The 25907-nt window shown below is 36.4% G+C and overlaps 2 protein-coding genes across 4 annotated transcripts; one reads left to right on the forward strand and one right to left on the reverse strand.

Moving 5' to 3' along the window:
- The first annotated feature begins 1198 nt into the window (after positions 1–1198).
- Positions 1199–21298, forward strand: LOC111798343 (isoleucine--tRNA ligase, cytoplasmic). 2 transcript variants are annotated; one of them, XM_023681421.2, is made up of 28 exons: positions 1199–1350; positions 1489–2146; positions 4029–4094; positions 7165–7308; positions 8395–8618; positions 8750–8915; positions 10051–10164; positions 10770–10867; positions 11378–11456; positions 11916–12074; positions 12841–12930; positions 14372–14505; positions 14862–15021; positions 15388–15471; positions 15636–15848; positions 16120–16245; positions 16619–16756; positions 17363–17466; positions 17580–17643; positions 17921–18009; positions 18083–18224; positions 18845–18908; positions 18988–19055; positions 19333–19455; positions 19554–19619; positions 20329–20440; positions 20520–20611; positions 20715–21298. In XM_023681421.2, the coding sequence occupies exons 2-28, from the start codon at positions 1613–1615 to the stop codon at positions 20817–20819; spliced, it is 3558 nt and encodes a 1185-aa protein (XP_023537189.2). In that variant the 5' UTR covers positions 1199–1350; positions 1489–1612; the 3' UTR covers positions 20820–21298. The 2 variants fall into 2 exon arrangements, with proteins under 2 accessions (XP_023537189.2, XP_086981363.1); XM_087125237.1 differs by having other exon boundaries at positions 1203–1388.
- Positions 21268–25907, reverse strand: LOC111798344 (uncharacterized). 2 transcript variants are annotated; one of them, XM_087125239.1, is made up of 12 exons: positions 25513–25907; positions 25112–25286; positions 24838–24921; positions 24103–24344; positions 23734–23965; positions 23488–23652; positions 23278–23409; positions 22993–23106; positions 22572–22619; positions 22109–22184; positions 21621–21677; positions 21268–21526 (listed from the first exon to the last, which is right to left on the reverse strand). In XM_087125239.1, exons 1-12 carry the CDS (start codon positions 25698–25700, stop codon positions 21468–21470), a joined length of 1572 nt encoding a protein of 523 aa, XP_086981365.1. In that variant the 5' UTR covers positions 25701–25907; the 3' UTR covers positions 21268–21467. The 2 variants fall into 2 exon arrangements, with proteins under 2 accessions (XP_086981365.1, XP_086981366.1); XM_087125240.1 differs by lacking the exons at positions 21268–21526; positions 21621–21677; positions 22109–22184; positions 22572–22619 and adding an exon at positions 22631–22838.

The following is a 25907-nucleotide window of genomic DNA, read 5'->3' on the forward strand; positions in this document are numbered from 1 at the left end:
TTGTCATCATCGTTTTTCTTATAATCATATCGTCGTCGGCTACCATTGTCTTGATTTTGATTGTTTTTCCGACTTCTCAAACTACCATGGGCTACCATAATTGAGGCTTATATCGTTTGTATACCTCTTTAGTATCGAAAAACTCACATTGCTGTACAGTTGATACTCTTTTTGTGCTACCATAATTGAACGTCGGTTTCATCGTATGTAAAGTTCTTTAGTCTCTGAAGTGTTGTTTTACTTAGGGGTAATTTATATGGATGCGTTCTAATCTTAGTGTATGTCATCTCAATTTCCAACTCCAGTCGATGTTTGTTCTTTGCCACGAACAAACTAATAGGGTAGTCACCTAACCCTAATTGTCTCACAATATGAAGGTGTCAGAAGAGGAAGCAACTCTCGTATCTATCGGTTTTAATAGTCCTCCACTAGTTATCTTAATCGAACAAACACGTGACATACAATAGACAAAATATAATGCAAACATACCCTTACTCCTACTGTTACATGATTTACCCATTTTCACGCTATTCAATAAATTAACTTATAACATTGCAAATCCATTTTCACGCTATTCAATAAATTAACTTACAACATTGCAAATCTTGCACAATAAACAATAAACTACGCTTTAAAAGCACCTTTCTATGTGTTAGATATGCTTATATGACTTTAATTTAATCACTTGTGATCAAATTCGAACAAGCATGTTTGTCTTATAAGTAGCTTCGAACAAGCATGTTTGTCTTATAAGTAGACTAAAACGAATAGCTACTTATATGTGTCGTAGCTCCCAACTTGATCTAATTTCTTCCATATTCCTCAAATATGTCATGCAATAAATTATGAACGACATTGATATGGGATGAAAAATGGTTAAACCAACCACATTCGCTGCGAACCAACCACACTCGCTCTCTCGCATGACACCAACACGCTCTCTCGCATGACACCAACACACCCACTCACATTCCTCGTGTGTACACACTCATGCACTTTGAGAAAAATACCGTTTATCTTTTATGCTAGATCTTTCGTAAAATTTTAATTTGTAATTAAATTATAACTTTTTATAATTTAACCCAAAAAAAAAATTGTAATGATCAAAATTAAAATTTTAAAAGAAACAAAATCAACTAGAAAGAAAGAAAAAGAAAGAAAAAGAAAAAAAAGGTTTAAGCTTAAAACTGAGCTGAGCAGATCATAGCATACCAAACCAACGCCCTACCAAAGTAGAAACGCTGCTTATATTGGTTCCATTCGCATTTGTTTCCATGAAATCAGCCGTTGACAGTGAAGTTCTAGGGTAGCTTGGTGCAAACCCACTCTTTCCGCTTCCGCCAATCTCCTGTATTTCTCTCCAATTCTTCTCCAACACAGGATTCAAAGCTCAGTATCAATTACTTTGATTTGTTCTTTTTTTTTGTTCTTACTGCAAACTTTGAATGTTTTTCATCATCTTTCTCATTTTTCACCGAAACTATGCAGGTTGAATTCCGGGGAATTCTTGTTATTCCCCTGAATCCGTCTTTGCACTCTGATTGGCACCTGCCCTGCACATTTGGTCCATTTCTGAACAAACCCTTTTCTTGAACTTAAGTGTAGTGTCGCCATGGATGAGGTCTGTGAGGGTAAGGACTTTTCGTTCCCTAAGCACGAGGAGGGTGTGCTTGAGTATTGGTCTGATATCAAGGCGTTTGAGACTCAGCTTGAACGCACCCGGGACCTTCCTGAGTACATTTTTTATGATGGGCCTCCGTTTGCCACTGGTCTCCCACACTATGGTCACATATTGGCGGGGACGATCAAGGATATTGTCACCCGGTATCAGGTCATGACCGGTCATCATGTGACTCGTCGCTTTGGATGGGATTGCCATGGATTGCCTGTTGAGAATGAGATTGATCAGAAGCTGGGGATTAAGAGGAGGGACGATGTGTTGAAGATGGGGATTGAAAAGTACAATGAAGAATGCAGAAGTATAGTTACGAGGTATGTGGGGGAGTGGGAAAAAATCATCACGCGTACTGGACGATGGATTGATTTTAAGAACGATTATAAGACGATGGATTTGAAGTTCATGGAGAGTGTTTGGTGGGTTTTCTCTCAGCTCTACGAGAAGGGTCTTGTCTATAAAGGTTTCAAGGTTAGTTGGTTTATTAATTATCTCCATTTACACAATTCGGCTGATATTCCTGAAGTTTACTTGTATTATGTTATGCGTCGCTTCTTCATTCTTTCATGTCATTTTATTTTATGTGTTGTATTCTTGAGTTTGCAATTGACTATCAAGTGATATGTGCATCGTGTGATCATGATTATTTTGAGCAAAGCAGTTGGGTATGATTTTTCATTGAATATCATTATGGAGTCATTAGTTGTGTCGGAATTAGAAGCGAAAAATATCATAGGATTGTTTTTTTTTGGGAGAAGATATGCGCTTGGACGTGTTGCATTGCATTGCATTGCATTGGATTCTTCTGATAGTGTCATGTATATTATCTCAGAATAAAACGTAATGTTGTGTTAGAGCCTTGGCGTATGTTACATTTGTGAGTTTAAAAGTAAATATGTAATTTTTTTGGGTGGAGCAGGTGGGGGATTTAGTTAGGTAGCTCACTCGGGTATAAGTTCTTATATTTAGCCAATAGTTTTTCAAGCGAAAAGTTATTTGAGATCTCTCGTTGTAGTTCAGAACAATCTTTAATCTCAAACATGAGAAATGTTTTTGTCATAAACTTTCAAATTCATTTGGTGGAGATAAGTAGCGTTGTGATGTCCCACATTGGTTGGGGAGGAGAACAAACCACCATTCATAAGGGGTGGAAATCTTCCCCTAGCAGACGCGTTCTAAAGCCTTGAGGGGAAGCCTGAAAGGGAAAGCCCAAAGAGGACAATATAAGCCTTGAGGGGAAGCCTGAAAGGGAAAGCCCAAAGAGGACAATATCTGCTAGCGGTGGATCTGGGCCGTTACAAATGGTATCAGAGCCAGACACCGGACGATGTGCCAGCCTTCTCGCTGTTCCCTAAAGGGGGGTAGACACGAGGCGGTGTGCCAATAAGGACGCTGGCCCTAAAGGGGGGTGGATTTGAGGGCGGTCCCACATCGATTGGAGGAAGGAAAGAGTGTCAGCGAGGACGCTGGGCCCCGAAGGAGGGTGGATTGTGATGTTCCACATTGGTTGGGGAGGAGAACAAACCACCATTTATAAGGGTGTGGAAACCTTCCCATAGCAGATGCGTTTTAAAGCCTTGAGAGGAAGCCAAAGAGGATAATATCTGCTAGCGGTGGATCTGGGTCGTTACAAGCGTATATTTCAAGATTTTGTAGCATATTTTATTAGTGATGGACTTTGTTTAAGGAATGTAATACCATTTTCTTACCTCTGAAGGGTTTTTTTCTTCTTTTTTTACAACGTTTGATTCGGTTTAGGTTAACTGGAGTAGTTCTCTTAGGGCGAGGTAAGGGGTCTGTAGTTTGCGAGGGGGGAGGAGCTTAGTGGCCATGGACGAGAGGTGAGAGGCCGAAGAGGGGTGTAGTGGAGAGAGAGAGAGGAGGGAGGGTAGAGAGAGTCCATCTATTCAGTTTTTGGTGTAAATTATCGCCCCTTTTCAACGTTATAGTCCGGTTTCTCTTTTGTCCAATTTGAGAAGTTTTTTTGAATCCCTTTGGAATTGAGCCTTCCCTTTCCCTCTTCCTTTCGTTGTTCGACATCCACATCCTTGAAATTGTTTCTATCGAGAAAAAAAAAAAAAAAAAACAAAGCATAACGGCGCACACTTGTAGTAATTGCAGATGTTTATGCCTTTGTGTGTCTCTCTTTCTTGTTTTGCCATGTTTTGAGTAGTATTATTTATAGATATGATTTCCTGTTAAAGGTTCACATGATATTGGAGAATGTGTCTTTGTAAGTTTATTGGTTTTTAGAACTGTGTAAATATGTAACTAACTGCAATTACTTGAATTCAATTATTGGACACAAGTTCATTTATAAATTTGTTTTTGTTTTTGTTTTTGCTTTCTTTAGGTTATGCCGTATAGTACTGGTTGTAAGACACCACTTTCAAACTTCGAAGCTGGTCAGAGCTATAAGGTTTGGGGCTTTTTCTTCCATTGGAAATTTGTCCTTACAATACATATTAATTAGTTCTATTTTATTGATAGAAACCGTGGACATATATGTTTTAGTCGACCCTTTCTGGTATAATTTTCGATATGTAATGAATGAAATATTCGATAAATTTTTTTTGCTAGACAGAGAGGTCTTTTCTTTAAGAAATTGATAAACCATAATTAATCAATTGCACTTAAATCATGGGAAATGGATATCAGTTCGAAGAGTACTTAAATCACGTTGGAATAGATGAGAGATGACATTGAAGATGCAGTACTCTCCTTCTCTCAGTGAAACCTTGTTCTTGTCATCCCTCATCACTCCAATCTACCATCAACTGGAAATAAAACAATAAAGTATTATCGGGTTCTTTTGACAAAGAAAAAAATGGTGGATACATCAAGATCGTGGAAAAACACATTAGATGCTCCTATGAAGTTACAGTCGAACAAATCATTATCCTTTGAGTAGTTGACGTGTTGGAAGCTGATTCAGACCTCAGCTTTCAAAAGACTTTTGTATGACCTTTTAAAAGGAAAAGGGAAAAAACAACATGATTTCTCCATTAGTAGGACAAAAGGCCTTTACCTCTCATAATGTGCCGTTTGTCGAGGCTCTGAAAAATGGTAAAAAACAGAGGAAAAATCGAAGTTTGAAGTTATGGGATGCTTGTGGTTAACAAAGAAGAATCAGACAGAAAAGATGTAAGGCATTTGAATAGGGAAGAAACCATAATTATTACACGAAGGGACATTCATAACAAATGGAGTAAGGTTCTTGAAACCCTCTAAGAATAGACTAAATTCTTTTTCATTATTAACGTCTTTTGACCTGACAAAGCCCTCCTTAAATGCCCTTTGATGGAGTGTGCTCGTATTCTTGTTACCAATAAAGGGCAAGTCACTTTTGGGCCTATTACAATTAGTTTGGAGCTTTGGAACCCCCTCATTCATGGTCGAATTAGTGTAGTCCCTTCTTATGGGAATTAGGTTAAATTACGAAACATCCCCTTGCACATATGGAGTGTGGAAACATTTAAAGCTGTGGGGAAACCTTTGAAGATTTCTTGGATGATTCTAGCTTGAATTCTTGCCTCATTCATCGCTTGGAGGTTGCAATAAAGGTTAAAGGTAACAAATGTGGCTTTATTTCTTTAAAGTTAGATTATTCTTGCCTCAAGCTTGCACTTCTGTAGTTGGTAAATGATTGTGGTCTTATTCATGGCTCAAGCTTGCACTTCTGTAGTTGGTAAATGATTGATTGGAAACGAAGTCAGAGCCCATGGAGGCTTTTTTGCAGGAGGCATATGGAAACTTTTATAGGGAACGAAACGAGTCCTTGACAAATCCCTTGGATGTTTGGAGTTTAAGATGGCATCATGGAGGTCAAAATTTGGTCCTCTACCACCTTGGGAACTATTCCTCAAATTGTTGCCGAATGTCAATTTCAAAAGACACTTCTAGTGGTTAGATCACATGATGTTGAGAAAATGGATTCCATGGCCCTCACAAGAAAAAATGGTCAGCCTAAAAGCGCCATTCCCAACCTTCCAAAGATGCAAAGATGCAAGAAAAGAATTTAAAGGCAAAAGCCCTAGTCCTCGGGATATGGGAAACCGATTGAGATTGAACTTCATTGGACGTCTCCTTGGTTTGTCGGAGTAGTAGAGATGAGGAAGACTTAGTAATCGAATTTCCTATGAGAGAAGACAATGATGACCCTCTGATGTGATTCCGTCATTGCTCTAGACAATATCGTTCCTTACTTATGATGATAGGCAATTCATTTAGTCAGTTAAATCAATACTACTGCCAATATAGAATCCTCAAAGGCTTTTTAGTTGGAAGGAACGATATTGAAGTTTCCCACCTCCAATATGTTGATGATATGATCTATTATCAGCACTAATGTTGAGAACAAGCTGGTGATTTTCTATGCTGATAGTTTTGGTTGCAAGATTGATGTTATGCCTTTCTCTTATATGGGCATCCCGGGGGACTTTTGGAAGAAGTCTTCTTGGGATCTGGTGCTTGAAAGTCTTACTACAAGAATAGAGAAATGAAGTATCCTGATGATTTCTAAGGGAGGTCGCCTCACCCTTGCTTGGTCAGTTATTGATAATCTTCTCCTGTAATTCTTTTCCATCCTCAAAGCTCCAAAGGGACTAATGAGATCGATAGGCTGGTTAGAAATTTGTTTTTGGATGGGGCACCTTTTGTTCTTCTATTAACTTGGTGAATTGGGGGAAAACTTCCTTCCCTTTGCGCTATGGAGGGCCTGGTATTGGTGCTTTTCACTAGAGTAATAATGCCTTGTTACTCAAGTAGTAGTTGAGATTTGCTCAAGAAAAAGGTGCTCTCTAGCATAGAGTTATTTCGAGTATTTACGGTGAAGAGCTAAATGGGAGGAATACTCTCAAGCCCATTGGCATTGTGAGACGTAAGCCATGGTTTGATATTGCCAGCAACTATTCCTTATTCTTCTGGCTTTTGACTTTCGTACTACGAAAGGAAATTTCACCTGTTTTTGGAAGGATAAATGGGTAGGAAGCTTTACTTTAAAGGAGAGATTTTTTAATATTTTCTCCCTTTGAAGTAGTATGCCACTATTTCTGATTGTTGGAACGTGGAAGCGTGATTGAGGCCTTGGCCTCAGAAAAGGCCTTTTCAAAGGGGAGATGGAAATTGGATTGGCCTTCTTAATTCCATTGATGTGGTGCAACTGAGAGTTGGAGATGATAAGTGTGCAGTGATCTCTGGATTCAGAGGACAACTTCTCCACTAAGTCTGTTATTTTGAAGCTAACGAAAACAACCCCAAAAATTAGGTCCTCTCTTATTGATGAAATCTGACACTTCAAATACTAAAGAAAGTGCGGTGATCTCTGGAGTCAAAAGGCAACTTCTCCTCTAAGTCTGTTTTTTGAATCTAACGAAAACAACCCCAAAAGTTAGGCTGCCTCTTCTTGGTGAAATTTGACACTTCAATTACTTGCATTATATTGATTTATCTGTCTTCCTTCTGATATTCAAGAGTTCTACCTTACACAGGATGTTCCTGATCCTGAAATAATGGTAACTTTTCCAGTACTTGAAGATCCCCACAATGCAGCTTTTGTGGCTTGGACAACAACTCCATGGACTCTTCCGAGTAATCTTGCCCTTTGTGTTAATGCAAATTTCATCTATGTGAAGGTCTGATGATGGAAATTTATTTTCAATAAATTACTTTTTGGTGGAGTATACTTTTATGTGGTTTAAATTCTCTTAACCAGATAAGCTTATTGTTTGCTGTTTGTTTTCGAGTTTATAATTTAACTTTGTCAAATCTTTCTGTGAAGTGCTTGCTGATGACTTCTGTTTTACTGCATCTTTGATCAATGATTCAGATGAGCTTTTAAATGTTGTTTTCTCTATTTCATCCTTGTGTATATTACTTGAGTAGTGATTATCTGAACTTGTCAAATTCTTTTATTACTACCTTTTCTCTCTTATTTTACTGAGTGAATGGCTAGCTCTTTGACTGGGGATATTAAGTTTATTTCTTATAAAAATTAATATTTGGAAACAAAAATAGGCACTTTGAAGGCTAAAGATTCTCCTAAATAGGAGCTTTTATATATAGTAGAGATTATAGATTGTAGATATTAGATCAAAGACCATTTAGTATATTAAAACTTTCCTATTTAAAATACAGTCGTAAACTTTTGAATCTATTGGTATTTTCAAAGGATTGGATTTGATATTTAAAATTTCTTTTTGAAACAGACGATAAGAATTGGACTTTTTTATGATACAAATGACAGAACATAAAAAATGTTGAATGTTACATTTTCATGCACTTGATTACTATTTTGTATCATGATTTTCTTTACTTGTACTTCTTTACTTTGTGATGAATTTTTTGTTATTTCTTGTGCTGTTTATATAGTTATCATTGTATGTTCACTATAGCTTCCATCCATCCTCTTAGCATCAAAATTCATGCTTCATGTTGGTAAATCAAGGGGTCTAAAGCCTTTGCTGATATCATTATCGTTGTATGTTGAATTGGAAAGGGCTAGGAATCCTTGAATGCACTTGCCACTTGAAGTGCTTCGATTTCTTTAATCTTACTAATATCCAATACATTATACTCCAACTCCATGTTACACACACGTATGTTTTTTTAATATATTGTGTGCCTTACTGCAAAAATGTGATTTTGCACATTGTGCCTGGGCTCTTAAGAACTATTTATTTATTAATAGATAATCTAATGTATTTGGAAAAAAATAACAGGTTCGCAATAAGGTGTCTGGAAAAGTTTTTGTTGTTGCTAAATCCCGATTATCAGCTCTACCTGTTGAGAAACAAAAAGTGAATGCACCAAATGGCCCAACTGATGTTTCTAAAAAGTCAAATCCTAAGACAAAAGGATCCTCAAATTCAAAGACAGAGAACTCAGTGGAGGATTCATTTGAGATATTGGAGGAAGTATTGGGAGCTTCTCTTGTGGGTAAAAAGTAAGCAATTTGATTAATATTAATGTGTTTCTAGATGATTTTAGCAAGACTGCTAAACTTTTGTCCTGCATGTTTATAAAATAGTATCTATTATGGCGTTGAATAATATTAAATATACTAATTTTCTGCAGGTATGAGCCATTGTTTGATTACTTCAAAGAATTTTCTGACGTGGCATTTAGAGTTGTTGCGGATAGTTATGTTACTGATGATAGTGGTACGGGTATTGTTCATTGTGCTCCTGCATTTGGTGAAGATGATTATCGTGTTTGCATCGAGAACCAAGTAATCAATAAGGTTTGTGTTTCTAGATTCTTTTGTTTTTCATGAATGATTAACACATATTACTCCACATTACATGTTTGCTGATGACCAAGAAACATGATGATGTATTACTTTATGAATATTTTAGCAATTGTGAAGGTTAGTGATATGATATGAGGTGTATTTGTTCAGTGATTTGAGTACAGAACTTTGAAATAAAAAACAAGATATTCGACATGAAACAAAGTTGTATTCTATGTTTGCAATGTTCTTGTATATATATTTGATGATAGATTTAGATATTGGATCTAAATTTGAAAAATCGTTCAAGGTGTGTTTAGTAAGATATTTATATACAATAAAGATATCGGTAGTTACCGACTTAACATTTAGATCTTTAAAATCTTAAATTCATGGTATATTATGTCATACATTTGATTTTATCAAAAAGTGAAATGAGTTTATCACTTGGAATAATATATTTAATTTTTAGTCTTTTAAAATTTATTTAACTTTAAATTTAAAATATGAAGAACACATGAAACGTACAAATGTTGCAGATAGAAAATGAGTAGCCTTACTTTTATAGAGGGAAAAAATACGAAGTAAAAGTGAGAGCCTTAATTTCATAGAGGGTAAAAATTTCTTAGCCTTTCTTCAATTATAATTTTTAAGTGACTTCTACATATATATAGTTTTTAAATGAGAAGCCTTATTTTCATAGAGGATAAAAATTAAAACCAAAACAGGAAGCAAAACAAAAAGCCGAGACTAAAGCCAGAAACATTACTAAAAAAAGGATTTGGGTTGACACTATCAAAGCTTTAGTTTCAGAGATTTTGCTTGAGAAAAACCAAGGATTTTCGAAGACAAGTCTAAAGCTTGGATGGAACGATTCAACATCACTATTTTCAAAGCATCTCATTCGTGTTCTATCTCTGATTTGTACGCTAATTATTTATCTAGTGATATTTGTTTGAGTTGGGAGGTGCTTATTTTTCCTTGGTAGATATTTAAGTTCAATTTTACTTATCTTTATTTTCATTCACTCCCTTTTTTTTTCAAAAAACAAATGCAAAACAGGGCTCCAATTGTTTCTGAGGATAAGTTACTCTATTTTTTCATTTCCTGTCTTGCTTTTGCTTATGTTTTTGCCATTTGCTTATAGGGTGAGAATCTGATTGTTGCTGTTGATGATGATGGTTGCTTTACGACAAAGATTACTGATTTTTCTGGACGTTATGTGAAGGATGCAGACAAGGATATAATTGAAGCTGTGAAGGTATGTTCTGACACACAACGTAGTATGTTCCAGTTGAATTTTTCATGGAATGTATATCGAATCATTACATGCTGAGATAAAATCCCAATATATTCCTACCATCCTATGTGATATAAAAACCCTTGCAAATTGGCAACTCTTTGATGCAATCATGATACGCTTGGGGCATTCAGAAGTGAGCTTGAATTCACTATATGACCTTGGTTCTTGTTTTCATCTTGAGCTATTTTTAGATCTAGAACACTCTTTTCACTGATAAATGAAACGATTGAAAAATGTATGGATCTTGAGCTTGTAAATTCAACTTATGATGAATCTTGAGATCTTGGAGACTAGCTTGATTCCTTGGTTCATATTACTAGTCAAGGATAGTTTATAATAATATCCTATATAGCTTTGTCCTTTGGGATGCATCTACTTGACAATTATGTTTTCATTATGTAATTTTAGATTTATGTTGATCTTCTTGTTGCTTTTGGATTATGAGAAGTGAAAATGAGAGGAAAATAGAACTATTTGAAATATGAATATGTTGGGACCTGGTAAAATTATTAATCATTTCATATTGAATCGTGCATTATTGGTCATAAATCTTTCTATTTCAGGCACAAGGGAGGCTTGTTAAATCGGGAAGCTTCACCCATTCTTATCCCTTCTGCTGGAGATCTGATACTCCCCTTATCTACAGGGCTGTCCCAAGCTGGCAAGTCCATTTATTTATCTATTTTGAAATCTGTTATATGCTTTTGTGTTTGGGTCCATATCTGAATTTCGTTGGTGTTTTTGCGCACGTGTACATTTTGACTTTGCAACTGTTTTCCTCCCACACTCTGAATAAATGAAGAGGGCTGTTGTGTTTGGTTCACACTTTGAACAGTTGTTTGGAAGATAATATTTCTAAAATGGAAAAGAAATTTGGATATCCGTTTTATAGCTTGTTCTTTAAAAAAATCAAAACCGTCATAATAACGACACTTTTATTGAGCACCAAGGGTTGCTATTGTTGAATTTAAATTCGGACTTGATTTAAGTGCTTATATTACTATTTGTTTTTTCTCTTTCTAGATGCATTTCACCTTTGTCCTATCTAATATTCATTCTTGAATGCTGACAAATGTTGTACGGCTTGTTCTCGTTTTCCTCTACAATTTTGTATGGCTTGTTTTTGTTTTCCTCAATTGTTACCATCCTAACCAACTAGACTTCTCTCTAGGTTTGTCCGAGTTGAGAAATTAAAGGAGAAATTACTTGAAAACAACGAGAAGACTTACTGGGTGCCCGACTTTGTGAAGGTTCTATTCATTATGCAAAACTCTTCTGTTAAATATTTATATTTCAATTTTTCTGGCAAGTATTTGTGGGTAAAGGTTGGATGAGGTAGAGTTTTATGCATAGTGTAAAGTGTTAGTATGATATGAATCAAGATGCAAAAGATTGAAATAAGTATCTCGTTGCCATGAAGAAATAACACCCTTGAAATAAGTACTCTTTTAAACTTAAAACTACAAACATTTTAGATGTTCAAGATTGAATCCTAGCATATACTTGTGTTGGAAGAACAAAGCGCTGATGTGAGAAAGAACTGTTTCATGGATCATGGATGTATTTTTTCTTCATCTTTATTTGTCAATGCCAAATTGCAGGAGAAAAGGAACAAGATTTCCAACCTATTTTCAGTTCTATTATTTTCCTATCTCTTGGTGTAAATTGGTCCTCTTGTAATGTCTTTTTTTCATTAAAAAAAATTGCAGGAGAAAAGATTCCATAATTGGCTTGAGAATGCAAGAGATTGGGCTGTCAGTCGAAGTAGATTTTGGGGAACACCTCTCCCTGTCTGGGTTAGCGAGGATGGGGAGGAAATACTGGTCATGGATTCAATTGAGAAACTTGAGAAGCTTTCTGGTGCTAAGGTCTCATTCTTTATTTCCCACCTTTTTATTTGCGAATATAACTGCTCTGGATTGAGTCATCTTTACAGTTAGTTTTATTTATCTTTATCAAACTGTTTGCTACTATGAAAATTTTTCTAGCATACCATAAGAACTTGATCTTTTTGAATTGCTAGTTGGTTACTAGGTACTTCGAAAAGTTGAAAAATATGATCAATATAGGTTGGCTTTGTGGTTAAACTAATGGAAATAATAAAGAGGTTAGAGGAAATTGGTTCAAGCCATTGTAGCCACCTACTTAGAATTTAATATCCTAAGAGTTCTCTTCGCGGTTGTCCCATGAGAATAGTTGAGTGCATGCAACTTGGCCATATTGAAAAAAGTTAAAAATATGATGTAAGATTATGATAGCTTCTAGAAAGTCTAATAGTTTTGTTTTTTATTAGTTGACTGTTGTTAATAAATGTAGTCTTGGAAGATTGGATTTTCACATCCTTTATGCATCATGTTCTTGCCCACTGGATTTGACTGTGTTGGCTTACCTACGGTTTTAAATGAGTATACTTATGTAACCTAAAGAAGTCTCCACTGGTTTCCATGTCTGAGGACATGATTCCTACCATGGAGAACAAAATAAATTGACATCTTCTACCGCAAAATACCGCAAAAATGTTATTCTAATGGTTTGGAAACCCTCATGTAATCTTTTGAGAAGTTTCTTCTTGATCTTCTGGTTGGCACTTTGTGATTTTTTTTTTGCGGGCATCCTTTGTTTTCTATTGTTCAGGTATTTGATCTGCACAGGCACAAGATTGATCACATTACAATTCCTTCCAAAAGAGGTCCTGAATATGGTGTGCTTCGAAGGGTAGATGATGTAAGACCACATAATCTTGTTTTTTTTCCCTTAAATATTATTTTTCTGGTTTAGAAATCAATCAATACTGGCATTTCATACTCTTTTTTTGGAACTATGAAAGTTAAGGTAATTATTTTGTTGCCTTTTACAGCTTAACTTTTTTTTTTTCAAATAAGAAACAAGACGTATATTATGAACAAACCCAAACAAGACGTATATTAACTCCTTTTGTTCACCCACAAATTTTTTTTTACTCAAAAAGGAAGCTCTCCGTGCACAACCACCGAAATTAAAGCCTTTTGCTCACCACCAAGGAAATAAATTGAGCCCTGGTAGCAACTACAGCAAATTCCTCGTGGAAACCTATGATCGAAATAAATGCTCATTACCTAGAAGACAGCCTTAGAATGCTTGATTTCATGTTTCAAGTTCCAGCAAAACGCAGCCCTCAATGGAAGAAAATCAGAAAGCTGGTCTTCAAGCACCTCCTTAGGTATATAAGCTAATGGTGATGATAAAAGTACTCAAATCGGTGATCTGTTGTAAGATTCAATGGTTAGCATTTGAGTTAGTTCAACAGTTCGTTATCCAATTAGGGAGGGTACTTATAACTTGTAAACGGAGAAAAGGGTAGACAACTGTTAGTGAGTATTAGGGAGAAGCCTAAATGATGAAATAGTCACTTTAGTTAATTAATGGTTAGTTAGGAGCTTGGTCTAAAGTAGCCATTGGTATCCTAAACTAGCCGTTAGCTTTATTAACCCACAGGTTGGTTAAACGTAGATATTTAGGAGCTTGGTCTAAAGTAGCCATTTGTACTTGTTCCTTGGATGTAAACAGACTCATTAATAAGATTGCTTCTCAGTTGATTTTCACCAAGATTTGTATGAAGCAACCTCCTTGTAAAGGAGCTTGTTGGCGAACAAAAATTCATTTCCCACTTGGTGTGGTTCATCCCGGCTTAGAATCCATCTTCCCACCTGAAATTCTGTCTTCAAGAATGTCCACTCTTGCTGTTGGTGGAACATTCAGTTGAAGGAATTCACGAAAACTTGGGCGAATGTAACAAATCATGGAAATATTGCAAGGCAACTAGACCAACTCCACCCTAAACCATCCGAATGCCCAGCAAGAACAAAGAAGTTTTAAATAAATGGCAAAGTCACAAATCGAGCAGGATTATATTTCTTGGGGAGGAATTCTGCAGAGACGTTTTTTGGATAATGGGGTTTGGTTACGTTTAAAATTTAAAACATTCCTCCTCTCTCCTTTTTTATTTTCTGGAAGGTGCAACTGCGGGTTGGTATGGGTTTATGTTTTATTAAAGGATTTATTTGCGTAAGTTTCTGTAGTTTTCCTCTCTGAACCACATTTTCTACTTATATATTTCATTATGAAGTTTTATTTTCATATAGTGTTTATACTTATGATATTTTTTGTTCCGTTATCTTTACTGCAGGTGTTTGATTGTTGGTTTGAGAGTGGATCTATGCCATATGCTTATATTCATTATCCATTTGAAAACGTTGAGCTTTTTGAGAAGAACTTTCCTGGGCACTTTGTGGCAGAGGGGCTCGATCAAACTCGTGGATGGTAAGTTTCATGTTATTTGTCTCTTTTACCATATCACATTTCCAAAATATGAATGCGTCAAGTTGTACAATTGTTCTCCTGTTGTTTTGAGTTGTAAATCATTAATTTGAATTTATTTCGTGGCGGAACTTTCAAAGAGTGATATGTTGATTTATTTCCTTTGCTTGTATTCTGATTAGAGTGGTTTGGTGCTTTTTAAAAAGATTTTTTTAATAAGTTTTTGGTTTTTCTTTGCCAATTGACCACAATGAGTTAAGGAGCACACTCCGCCTCGCGTACATGCACACACAATTTGGTTTTACATTCGTGGATCCTTAGGCTTCTCACTCTCTATTATTTTCTCTATACTTCTGCAGGTTCTACACTCTCATGGTTCTGTCTACTGCTTTATTTGGGAAACCAGCATTTAGGAACCTTATTTGTAATGGCCTTGTCCTTGCTGAGGATGGAAAGAAGATGAGTAAAAGGTTGAAAAATTACCCTTCACCAATGGAAATCGTAAATGATTATGGAGCTGTAAGTTCTGTATTATATCTGTGTTCCTTACTTGTCTTGTATTTCTCAGACTTCACTTTTCATCATTCTGTAAGCATTGAAACCATCAAGAGTGGTGTAAATGTACAAACTCTCTTAAAGACTATTGTCTCACAATCCTCATTGGTAGGTGGAGAAGTTTTTTGTAATCCACCTAGGGTGGTTGGAAGGCTCTTTCTTCCTTTTTGGTACAACTTCATTCAGTGAATGAATTTTTGTTTCTTCTTCTTTGACGTCTACAAGGGAAAAAAAAAAAAGAAAGCTCCAAGAGTGTCATTGAATTTTCCTTTTGACTACTTGTGGTTGTAATTTTATGAAGGTTTCTTCCCTTTTTTCTTTTTTTTTCAGGATGCTCTGAGATTATATCTTATAAATTCTCCAGTTGTACGTGCCGAGACTTTACGATTCAAGAAGGAAGGTGTTTTTGGTGTTGTAAGTGTCTTTATTGATGTTTACGTTTAAGATTTTTCTCGGTGCACCACTTCGGTCCTATATTGTCATTAACTTCGGTGTTACTTCATGGAATGCTTTACGGAGACCAGTTTCCTACTCACCCCCCTCCCCCTCTTTTTTAACTGCTTCTTTACAATCCTCAGGTCAGGGACGTTTTCCTGCCATGGTACAATGCATATAGATTCCTTGTCCAGAATGCCAAGAGGCTTGAGATTGAAGGGCTTGCACAATTTTCTCCCCTGGATCAAGCCACCCTTCAAAAGTCATTCAATGTGCTTGACCAATGGATAAACTCTGCCACCCAGAGTTTAGTATATTTTGTCAGGAAAGAAATGGATGCCTACCGACTCTACACGGTTAGCCACCTTTAATTGATAGATATGGCTACCGACTTCTTTTGGATTTGACTAATAAGTAATATTTGATTTATACTTAGTAATTGGTGTAACTTCTAAAATTGAGCCTATGCCTAATGCCTCCTCAAGGACTTATTTTAGATTTCTGTAGGCAGTCTTGTCAATTTTTTTCGTTTTTTTGTTCCTTTTTAATTGAAGTTTTACATTTGGAACTTGCTTTTTTTTTTTTTTTTAAACACTTTTCATCATTAATTGCGCAATGATACTACAGGTAGTTCCGTATCTCTTAAAGTTCCTTGACAACCTTACAAATATCTATGTGAGGTTCAACCGCAAGAGACTAAAAGGCCGTACTGGGGAAGAAGACTGCCGGATAGCTCTTTCTACTCTGTACCATGTATGGGACATATTTTTCCTATATTTAGATAAATGATTGTCCAAGTCTGCATATGTAGTTTCTGATTCTCTGTTATGTTTTTTTCATTGCTATTGGTATCTCTGTAAATTAATATGAAATACTGTACATGACATGCTAGTTTTAGTTTAGAAAACGAACATGGCATTTTCGTAGCTGCTCATGTGCTGCAAGTTTGATAAGATGTAGTTTAATGTAGTTTTTTTGTTTAACACGAATTAATGTTGAAACATACATTTTTTTTAATGAAATATTATATTATCTTGTTTTTTGTTTTTATTTTTTGTAACTCTGTTATTTCCTTGTTGATTCTAGTTTCTATTCATTCTTAACACCCAATATATTGTGTCTTCAGGTCCTTCTAACATCTTGTAAGGTCATGGCTCCATTTACACCGTTTTTCACTGAAGTTTTATATCAAAACTTGCGCAAAGTTTCAGATGGGTCTGAGGAAAGCATTCATTATTGCTCTTATCCTCAAGAAGGAGGAAAGGTATTGATTATCAGTGAACTTATATGCAATATTACTAGTAATTTAATTTCTGGATATTATTTCCTGAGTGGCTAGGTTTAACAGGGCCCTTCTCTTATATAGAGGGGATTGGGCAAGGAAAAGGATCATCCATCCAATGTAGGTAAATATTATGGAGATAATAAGATCATCCACAATTAAAAGACGACTCACTTTCAGCCTATTTCTGCATACCAATTGCCCCATCTCCTGACCTCCAATTGGAATACTTGAGAGGAAGGGGGACTGTATCTAATTTCTGATGTCAAAGAATTGAGAAGCATTTTTGTACCCCTGGGTTCCTGTCATATTTCAAAGGATTGTATTGTTCGTACACTGAATGACAAAACATTACGAAACCTGTTAGAAGTTGATCGACATTAAGCTCTTTACTCGTGCTTCAGAAATCATAAACAAAAAAAAGTGTTCGTGCCTTTTGTTTTTCTTTCTAATGTATAAAAAGAACAGCATCGACACCTACCTTGATTTGAACATAAATTCTCATGAATGCATATTTTTTCGAACTGCATCCAATTTTATTTCTTATTCCTGTTTTTCACTATTTGATATTCTTCATTGAATGCTTAGAGAGGTGAAAGAATCGAAGAAAGCGTTACGAGGATGATGACAATTATTGATCTTGCTCGCAACATTCGGGAGCGTCATAACAAACCTCTTAAAACACCTTTGAGGTTTGCGTTCACTTTCCCGAATTTCTATTATCTACTATGTATATACTTCTGCTTCTCGCTGATTTTTTTCTATATCCTCTTCTTTGCCATTTCTGATTCTCTAATCTCATCAGAGAAATGATAGTGGTTCATCCTGATAAAGATTTTCTTGATGACATAGCCGGAAAGCTAAGAGAGGTATCTATATCTTTTCTTTGATTTGGCATTCTTATTTTTTATGGGGGTCGAATCTTATAACATAAATATACTATAATCCATTTTGTAAGGGTGTTAATTAAGTTTATTATCACAATGAACTTGGAATGTCTAGTTTCTCATATAACATAAATATTTGTGTTAATCCTTTTTTTTTTTTTCTCTGTTTCTGCTTTTTTCTTACTTTTTTACGCTTAAATTTATCTTTTTGTTCCTTAACTAATTGTTTATGGTTTATCTGTACCTAATTGTTCTGCAGTACGTTCTTGAGGAATTAAATATAAGATCTCTTATCCCATGCAATGATACATTGAAGTATGCATCTCTCCGTGCTGAGCCAGACTTTAGGTACTGAAAATTCCTCCTTTTGAAGTGATTATTTCCTCTGTCCAGATGTTTGAACACGATTGTTCTATTCTAGTTTATTGGGAAAGCGTCTTGGAAAAGCTATGGGAGTTGTGGCAAAGGAAGTGAAAGCAATGTCACAGGAAGATATCTTGGCTTTTGAGAAAGTGGGAAATGTCACAATTGCTACCCATTGTTTAAGGTTATCTGAGATAAAGGTATCATTTTCACTTTCAAAATGTACTATGATCTCTGATTGAGTAGCACAAGTGTTCATGAGGTCTAATTACAGGGTTGTTTATATGTATGTGTATGTTGAGATACATATATTTTTGGTATCCCTTGTCCTATATAGCCATCTAATATTAGGTGTCTGTTAATTGAGCTTCTTGGAAGTGGCACTTCTAATTACCTATGCATACCTCGATCATATTATTGAGAAAGAGTGATCGTTTGGTTGGGGAGGAGAACAAAACACCCTTTATAAGGGTGTGGAAACCTTCCCCTAGCAAACACATTTTAAAGCCTTGAAGGGAAGCCCGAAAGGGAAAGTCCAAAGAGGACAATATCTGCTACTGGGCCTGGGTCGTTATAGGTGGGCTCTAGACCCATGGTGTATGAAGAATTTAGTTTGTTAAGCAACCTTGTTATTGCTGATATATCTTACTTTCTTTGTGCTATCCTGGGGGAATTGAGGTGTCATGGTGTAGTTGGTTATCATGTTGGTCTGTGCTCTTGGGGGGCGGGCCATCTTTTTCGACCATTATTTTTTTATTTTGAAGAACTATTTAGATTCTACTCATTACTAACTTACCCTAGAATTCACCGTTATCTTAAGGTTGTCCGGGATTTCAGACGACCCGATGATATGACAGATAAGGAAATAGATGCATCTGGAGATGGTGAGAAACTTTAACAAATCAATGTTATTTAACCATCTAAGGGTCTTAAATCTCACTTTTTTCTTGTACTTCATTTTAGGTGATGTACTTGTGATTTTGGATTTACGTCCAGACGAGTCTCTATTTGAGGCCGGTGTCGCTCGTGAGGTATCTTGCACGTTCCTTGCTTTTGATCTCTATATATGATTTTTAATCTCCCTTGAGTTCGTGTCGGTGACTTAGCACCCCATGGTTTTACTCGCGAGTTCTTCGAATGAATTTATATTTTCTATTTAGAGAAAGTTGGACGTTGTAGTCGGCATCCTTTGTCGAATTGTTAGCCAAATGCTATTCGTTGATACATTTTGTTATGGCAGTGTGGTATCGGTAGCGAAATTTCGTAAGAATTCTGTTATATCCTAACTAACTAGTTATCCATTTTTAGATTGTTAATAGAATCCAGAAGTTGAGGAAGAAAGCTGCCCTTGAACCTACTGACACAGTCGAGGTGTATTTTCAATCACTAGATGATGATATTTCAGTAGCCGAGCGAGTGCTACGTGCACAGGTCAGTAGCAAGCTGCCTATTTTTGAACCTACAATCTTAGCTACTTTACATCTTAAACGTCCTCGGTCCATGACTCAATGAACTGCATTCGTTCGTAGGAACTATACATAAGTGAGGCGATCGGTTCCCCCCTGCTTCCGTCTGCTGTGTTGCCTTCATATGCTGTAAGTTGCATCTTATAGTGAATGATATTAATATTGGCGTTATTCCTTATCTTGATTTGATATTATAAAATATTCAATAGTTTAAACGTGTTGTAAATTAAAAACCTTCGAGTTTGTCAATAACATTAGTCAATGAGTTGCATTAGAAAAGAAGTTTGTTACGGTCTAAGCCCACCGCTAACAGATATTGTCCGTTTTGGCCTGTTACGTATTATTGTCAGCCTCACAATTTTAAAACGTGTATGCTAAGGAGAGGTTTTCACACCCTTGTAAGGAATGCGTTGTTCCCCTCTACAACCAATTTGGGATCTCACAATCCACCCCTTTTGGGGGGCCAGCGTCCTAACTAGCACACCATCCGGCGGTGTCTGGCTTTGATACCATTTGTAACGGCCCCAAGCCACCGCTAGAAGGTATTGTTCGTTTTGGCCTGTTACGTATCGCTGTCAGCCTCATAGTTTTAAAACGCGTTTGCTAGTGAGAAGTTTTCATACCCTTATAAGGAATGTTTCGTTCTCCTCTCCAACCGACGTGGGATCTCACAAGAACCAAACATAGGCTATAATCATTTTTCAGTAGCTCAAATACATTAAAATGATCCACCGAGTTTTCATCTGTTTATCATATTCAATCTATCCATGGTTGCTGAAGAAATGTTGCGTCTAAATCATATTGACGATATGAGTTTATGGTTTTTCGAAATTTGCAGGTCACACTTGCTGAAGAAAGTTTCCACAACGTAGCCGGGATTTCGTTTTCGATTATCTTGGCCAGACCAGTACCAGTGTTCAATTCAGATTCTATAACTGCTTTATATGAAGGTATATAGTATCTCTTGCTCTCTCGCTCTCCTTTCCCTCGTTCTCTCTCTCTTTCTTATGCTCGTGAGAACGGTTTTAGGTAACGACAAATCAGCCCGAGCACTTGAAGTTTACTTGTTATCAAGAGATCTCTCCAACCTGAAGTCGGAGTTTTCCTCCGGAAATGGCAAGGTTTGTTTTAATTTGGCCGGGCCTAAAAGCTTAATGTTCCTCTTATTTATGCCAACTTTTTACTGAGTGTATTAAACTGTTGAGCTTGTTTTGGGTGAAACAGATTAGGGTGGATTTCATCGATGGCCAGCCGGGTGTGGAGGTGGTATTGGGGCAGCATGTTTTCTTGACGGCCGGTGACCAGTTTTTGAAGGCCAAATCTTCTTAGAACTCAATTTTGTATATCTCCTGGTCATTACTTTGATTTATTTTTCTTTTATTATTATTATTATTGGATGATGAAAGTCCCATCTCGACTAATTTAGTGAATAGTCAAGGGTTTATAATCAAGAAATACTATCTTCACTGGTATGAGACCTTTTGGGGAAGCCCAAAGCAAAGCAGCCATGAGAGATTATGCTCAAAGTGGACAATATCATACTATTGTGGAGAGTCGTGTTTGTCTAACAATTGTTACTACATGGGAAAGAATTAAATCTCCCAACGTCAGAGCCCACAATTTTGTATTTTTTTAGCTTTGGAAATATGGAAGAGAATTGTACTAATTTTTTTTTTTTTTCCTAAATTAAAATAATTAATTTGGAAGTCAAGGTCAGATTGTCCTGGTTGTACTTTATTTCAAAGAATATGAGTGAGCATTGGGAATCATGATGATGTGAAGAAGAAAAATTAATCCTATTGAACTCAGATGCTTATTTTTCTTTACAGTTGTAATGAAATATAACAGTATTCAGAAGTGAAGCATTATCTTAAAAGTGATAATAATCTTCATATAATATCAAACTACTGTGGGCAAACCTCATATATATTGTGTAATTTCTTTTCAGCAAAATTTACTCACAGAAGAAGGAAAGTCTTATGCTTCCTGCTTTTGCTCAACTTCTGGTATCACAGTTTCTTGCAAGTCTATTCGACCTGAGCCAACAGTGAAGGTTGAAGGTTGCTATTAAAGAAAGAAAGCAGCTAGAAACCAAGGAAAAAGGGAAAGGGAAGGAGAAGAAAACCATACCCAACAAGGAAACTAGAGACGGTGTTTTCCATGACATGTTCGAATGAATTTCCGTACCTACAAATTTATGTTTGTGTTAATATGTTATTGTTTATTATTATCTACAATAATGGCTCCTCTAACTTTCGAGGCAAAGAGTGTACACATCAGTTTTGAGTATAGCTCAACTAATTAAAAAGTTGAATATCTGACCTAAATGTCTAATATTTGAATCTATTAACTCTGAATGAGCACCATAAATTGTTGAACCAACATGCTAAAAGAATATGAGACAAGTGTTAGAGGAACACGACTCTCCACAATGGTATGATATTGTCCACTTTGAGCATAAGCTCTTATGGCTTTACTTTGGGTTTTCCCAAAATGCCTCGTACCAATGGAGAGGGTATTCTTTGTTTATAAACTCATGATCATTCTCTAAATTAGCCGATGTGAGACTTTTATCATCCAACAACAAGTAAGTAAGTGACATATATAGTTCAATGTACCTGTACTCTCAAGTGATTTGACGTTTGACTTCTTAAAAGTAAATCCAATGAAATTGGTATCTTTTGAAGTTAGCATCTGAAACAAAAAAGAAGAGGTTGAAGGAAAGTGGAAATGGCATAAAATGGGCAATCAAGCAAAAGTAGGCAGCTTAAGGAATAAAAAAAAATAAAAAGAGGTGCAACTTTCAAACTATTCCCCCCCACTGAGTCCCCCAATGTGAATCAAAGAAAAACAGACGAGTTATGGAAGTACCCAATACTTTGCAAACAGAAAGTAGAGTCACGGTCAACAAGAAATCAATAGGCCAAACACACATCACCAAATGATGTTAATCAACAAGTTCTCACAGAAGATTAAAATTGAAGTGTGAAGCAGAGATAATAGCTTAGCAATAAAGCATTCCAACTTATCAAGCGCAAGCACCATTCCACAATCATTCTTGCTGGAAAAGTACGTTATTACCTTCCTCCAAGGGCCAACAGTTGGCATATCTGATGGAGGGTCTTGAACCTACATTTTGGGGAAAGGGAAGGAGAAGAATTTTAGTACAATAAACTTTGAGCAAAAGATTAAGAAAGATTAGACGTGGCAAGTAAGGATTTTCAAGTTCTATTTCTACACCTCAATGGAGGTTTAAAAACTTATGTCAAAAGGAGTACATTTCACAGTATCCGTAAATTACGACAAAGGAAGACAAAGAATCCCATGAAGAACTCACACCATGAGTACCTGTAATTGAAGGTAGAGATGAAATTTCATACTATGACAATCTAGATATGTTATGACTCAGTAATAATTCTTTAATCTTTGGCAGATTTGGAGCTAAATAGGAAGTGAAGGGGTCAAACTATCAATTGTATGCAAGGTTTATTGTCATGCTCACTTCAGGAAATTTCTCAAAGTTCTGAGTGTCTAGTTCTCCAGTGACAGTTGGTTTGTACGCAGCTTCCATCTCGTACAGCTTATCCCACTGAATCCCTTTGAACCATGGATGTGCCTATCAGAATAACTAATCACATGAAAATTACCTCCTAAAAATAAAAGACGAACTCTTTCATCTTTTTTTTTTTTTTTTTTTTTTTTCAATTTGAGAAACTCAATGAATAGAAGCTATTACTCTCCATCCTTGACATAAGTTAAAAGGAAATGTTTTCTTTGTCTGGCTTACCTTTATTTCCTCTACTCCTCGAGTTCCCAACCTGGTTTCAACATCACATAGCAAGTGAGTGATAAGATCCTTGGCTTCCTCTGAGATTTTCGGTTCCTCGGGAAATTTCAGGCAAGTTCTCCAATTTATTATCTGAAAGAAATCCATATGAACGACTGTATACATCATAAACCAGAAACAAAATAGCCTACATTGCTGAACAGATTTTACCTTGCGGAAAGTCATCCTTGGATCATCAGAACAAAAAGGAGGATAACCAGCCAGCATTTCATACATAATAGCCCCTAATGACCACCAATCACACTCCATCCCATATCCTTTCTTAAGCAATACTTCAGGTGCCATGTAATCCAGGGTCCCAACAGTTGAAAAAGCCTGGAGATAAATGGCGTGATTATGAACCTAATAATGTTTAAACAAAGAAGGAAATGTTAGAGCAGATGATAAATCCAATACCAATGCACGGCGATTACGCTTCCACTGTTGAATTTGTTCTTTTGGCATCATCCATTGGGATCCATTAGTGTCAGTATGACCTTGACCTTCACTTTTGGCCTGCTGGGCTGTTAAATCTTCGTCATTCAAAAGTATACTTGAATACTTATCATCCAGAGGCTTGCACAAGCCAAAATCTGAAAGCTTCAGATGGCCATTCTTATCTAGTATCAGGTTATCTGGTTTTATATCCCTGTAAGCCAAGTACTGTTCAAGTAAGAGTAAGCCCCAATATTTACTTGAATATAGAAGCATTTAATCATCTGAATTCAAGATGAAGAATATGACTCTTGGAAAAAGCTCTTATGTCAATGTAAAAAAGGGATATACCTATGTATATAGTTGTGCTGATGAATTGAATGAATAGCTAAAACGCTCTCCGCTATGTAAAAGCGAGCAACATCCTCCGACAGAACGTCTTCTCTCATTAGTAATGTCATAATGTCACCGCCAGGTAAATACTCCATAATAAGGTATAAGAATTCAGAGTCTTGAAAAGAATAGAAGAGTTTTACAATGCATCGACTATCAACCTCTGCAAGTAAATTCCTCTCGGATCGAACATGCTCAACCTGGAACACGTAAAAGAAAAAAAAAATACATCATTAGATACGTGTATGTGTGTTTGTATGTACAGGAAAGGATAGACATTTCATTGATATGATGAGATACATAGATAGGAACTCATCAAGAAATGAGTTCTGAACTCATGACATTAGAAATTCTATGATCCCAATTATTTGTGAAATATATTCCGAACTCATGAGCAAGCTCATTTCTTCACATTCTCCGGAAGTTTCCATATAAGCAAAAGTTTATGTATTCGCCAAGCTACTTTAGTGGCTTAAGAATCATATCAAGTGAATTCATATTCTTCATGATCATAGTTTTATCTGCAACCATACATACTTACGCACCAAAAGAACTAACATTCCAAAATTCTTCTTGTGGACGCGCTGATTATACTACTAATGCACTATTAGGAAGCCAACGCAAAGGCGTTTCTTGAGCAGAGGTGTATGTTTGATTGAGTACAGATACAAGTACATAACATTCCAAATTCACCTGCCCACGGCTAAGCATCTCTGATTTCTTCAGCTTCTTCATGGCAAAAACTTCCCCAGTTCCCTTTGCACGACATAATCTAACCTGCATATGTATAGTAAATGAGAGCGGATACGAGAAAATTGTTAGGGCAATCCTGTCCCAGTTTTAGTAGAACTGAATCGTCAAGCTTAACCAACAAGCAAATAAGCAATTGTTCAGACAAAAAATTGAAATGAAGTTCAAGCACGGCGATCAGAGTTCAAGTTTCTGCAAATAGCATTTTCTCATATACCTCACCGAATGCACCTTTACCGATGACTGTTAACTGTTCAAAGTCATCAATTCCAACTTTACGTCTTTGCAGTCTCATAAATTCTGTTTCTCTGCGTTCCAAATTCCTCAACATCTCTTCCTGTTCTTCAGCTGATACCTGAGCTTCTTGCGCTTTTCGTTGAAGCGTTCTCCGTCTGGAAACACAAAAACACAAAATAAACATCGTCATACTTAGATTTTCCGCAATAATTACGGAGTTCCAATAGAAATCGACACTTTCCACAATTTCTTCTCAAAGTCTCCTCAAGTCCACAAAATTCACAGCAGGCTTAAAATTAAACTCGCCATCAGTCAATCAGAAAATTCACCACAAACAAAAACTCCAGCACAAAACTTCCTCTACAACGAAATATATCTTACCTCTCTTTGCGATCCTGCAGACCTTGGAGATAATTCTTGTAATGATTCTCTATAAACTGTTTAGCAGCGGCGGCTTTCTGCCTGGTCACCGGAGACGAAACAGACACATCAGGTCCCAAATCAAAGCCGCTCCGATCCGGCTTCAAGTTCAGAGCCCCAAGCCTCACAGTTCCATCACCACCATCCATTTTACTCCGCTATAAACTAAAACAACGTCAATTCAATCCGCAAGCTCCCATTCGCCCAAAAGCCACGAATCCAAACAAGTATAGAACCACCTTCTTCCTTGCGCACTTCAAGAAACAAGAGAGAGATCTAGGGAAGACAGAAAGAAGACAGAGAGAGTAAAAGAAAAAATAAAAACAAAAAGAAAAGAAAAACAACGAATTGGCACA

Source organism: Cucurbita pepo, chromosome 7 (genome assembly GCF_057944985.1).
Source record: "Cucurbita pepo subsp. pepo isolate OVF chromosome 7, ASM5794498v1, whole genome shotgun sequence".
Taxonomy (NCBI): domain Eukaryota; kingdom Viridiplantae; phylum Streptophyta; class Magnoliopsida; order Cucurbitales; family Cucurbitaceae; genus Cucurbita; species Cucurbita pepo.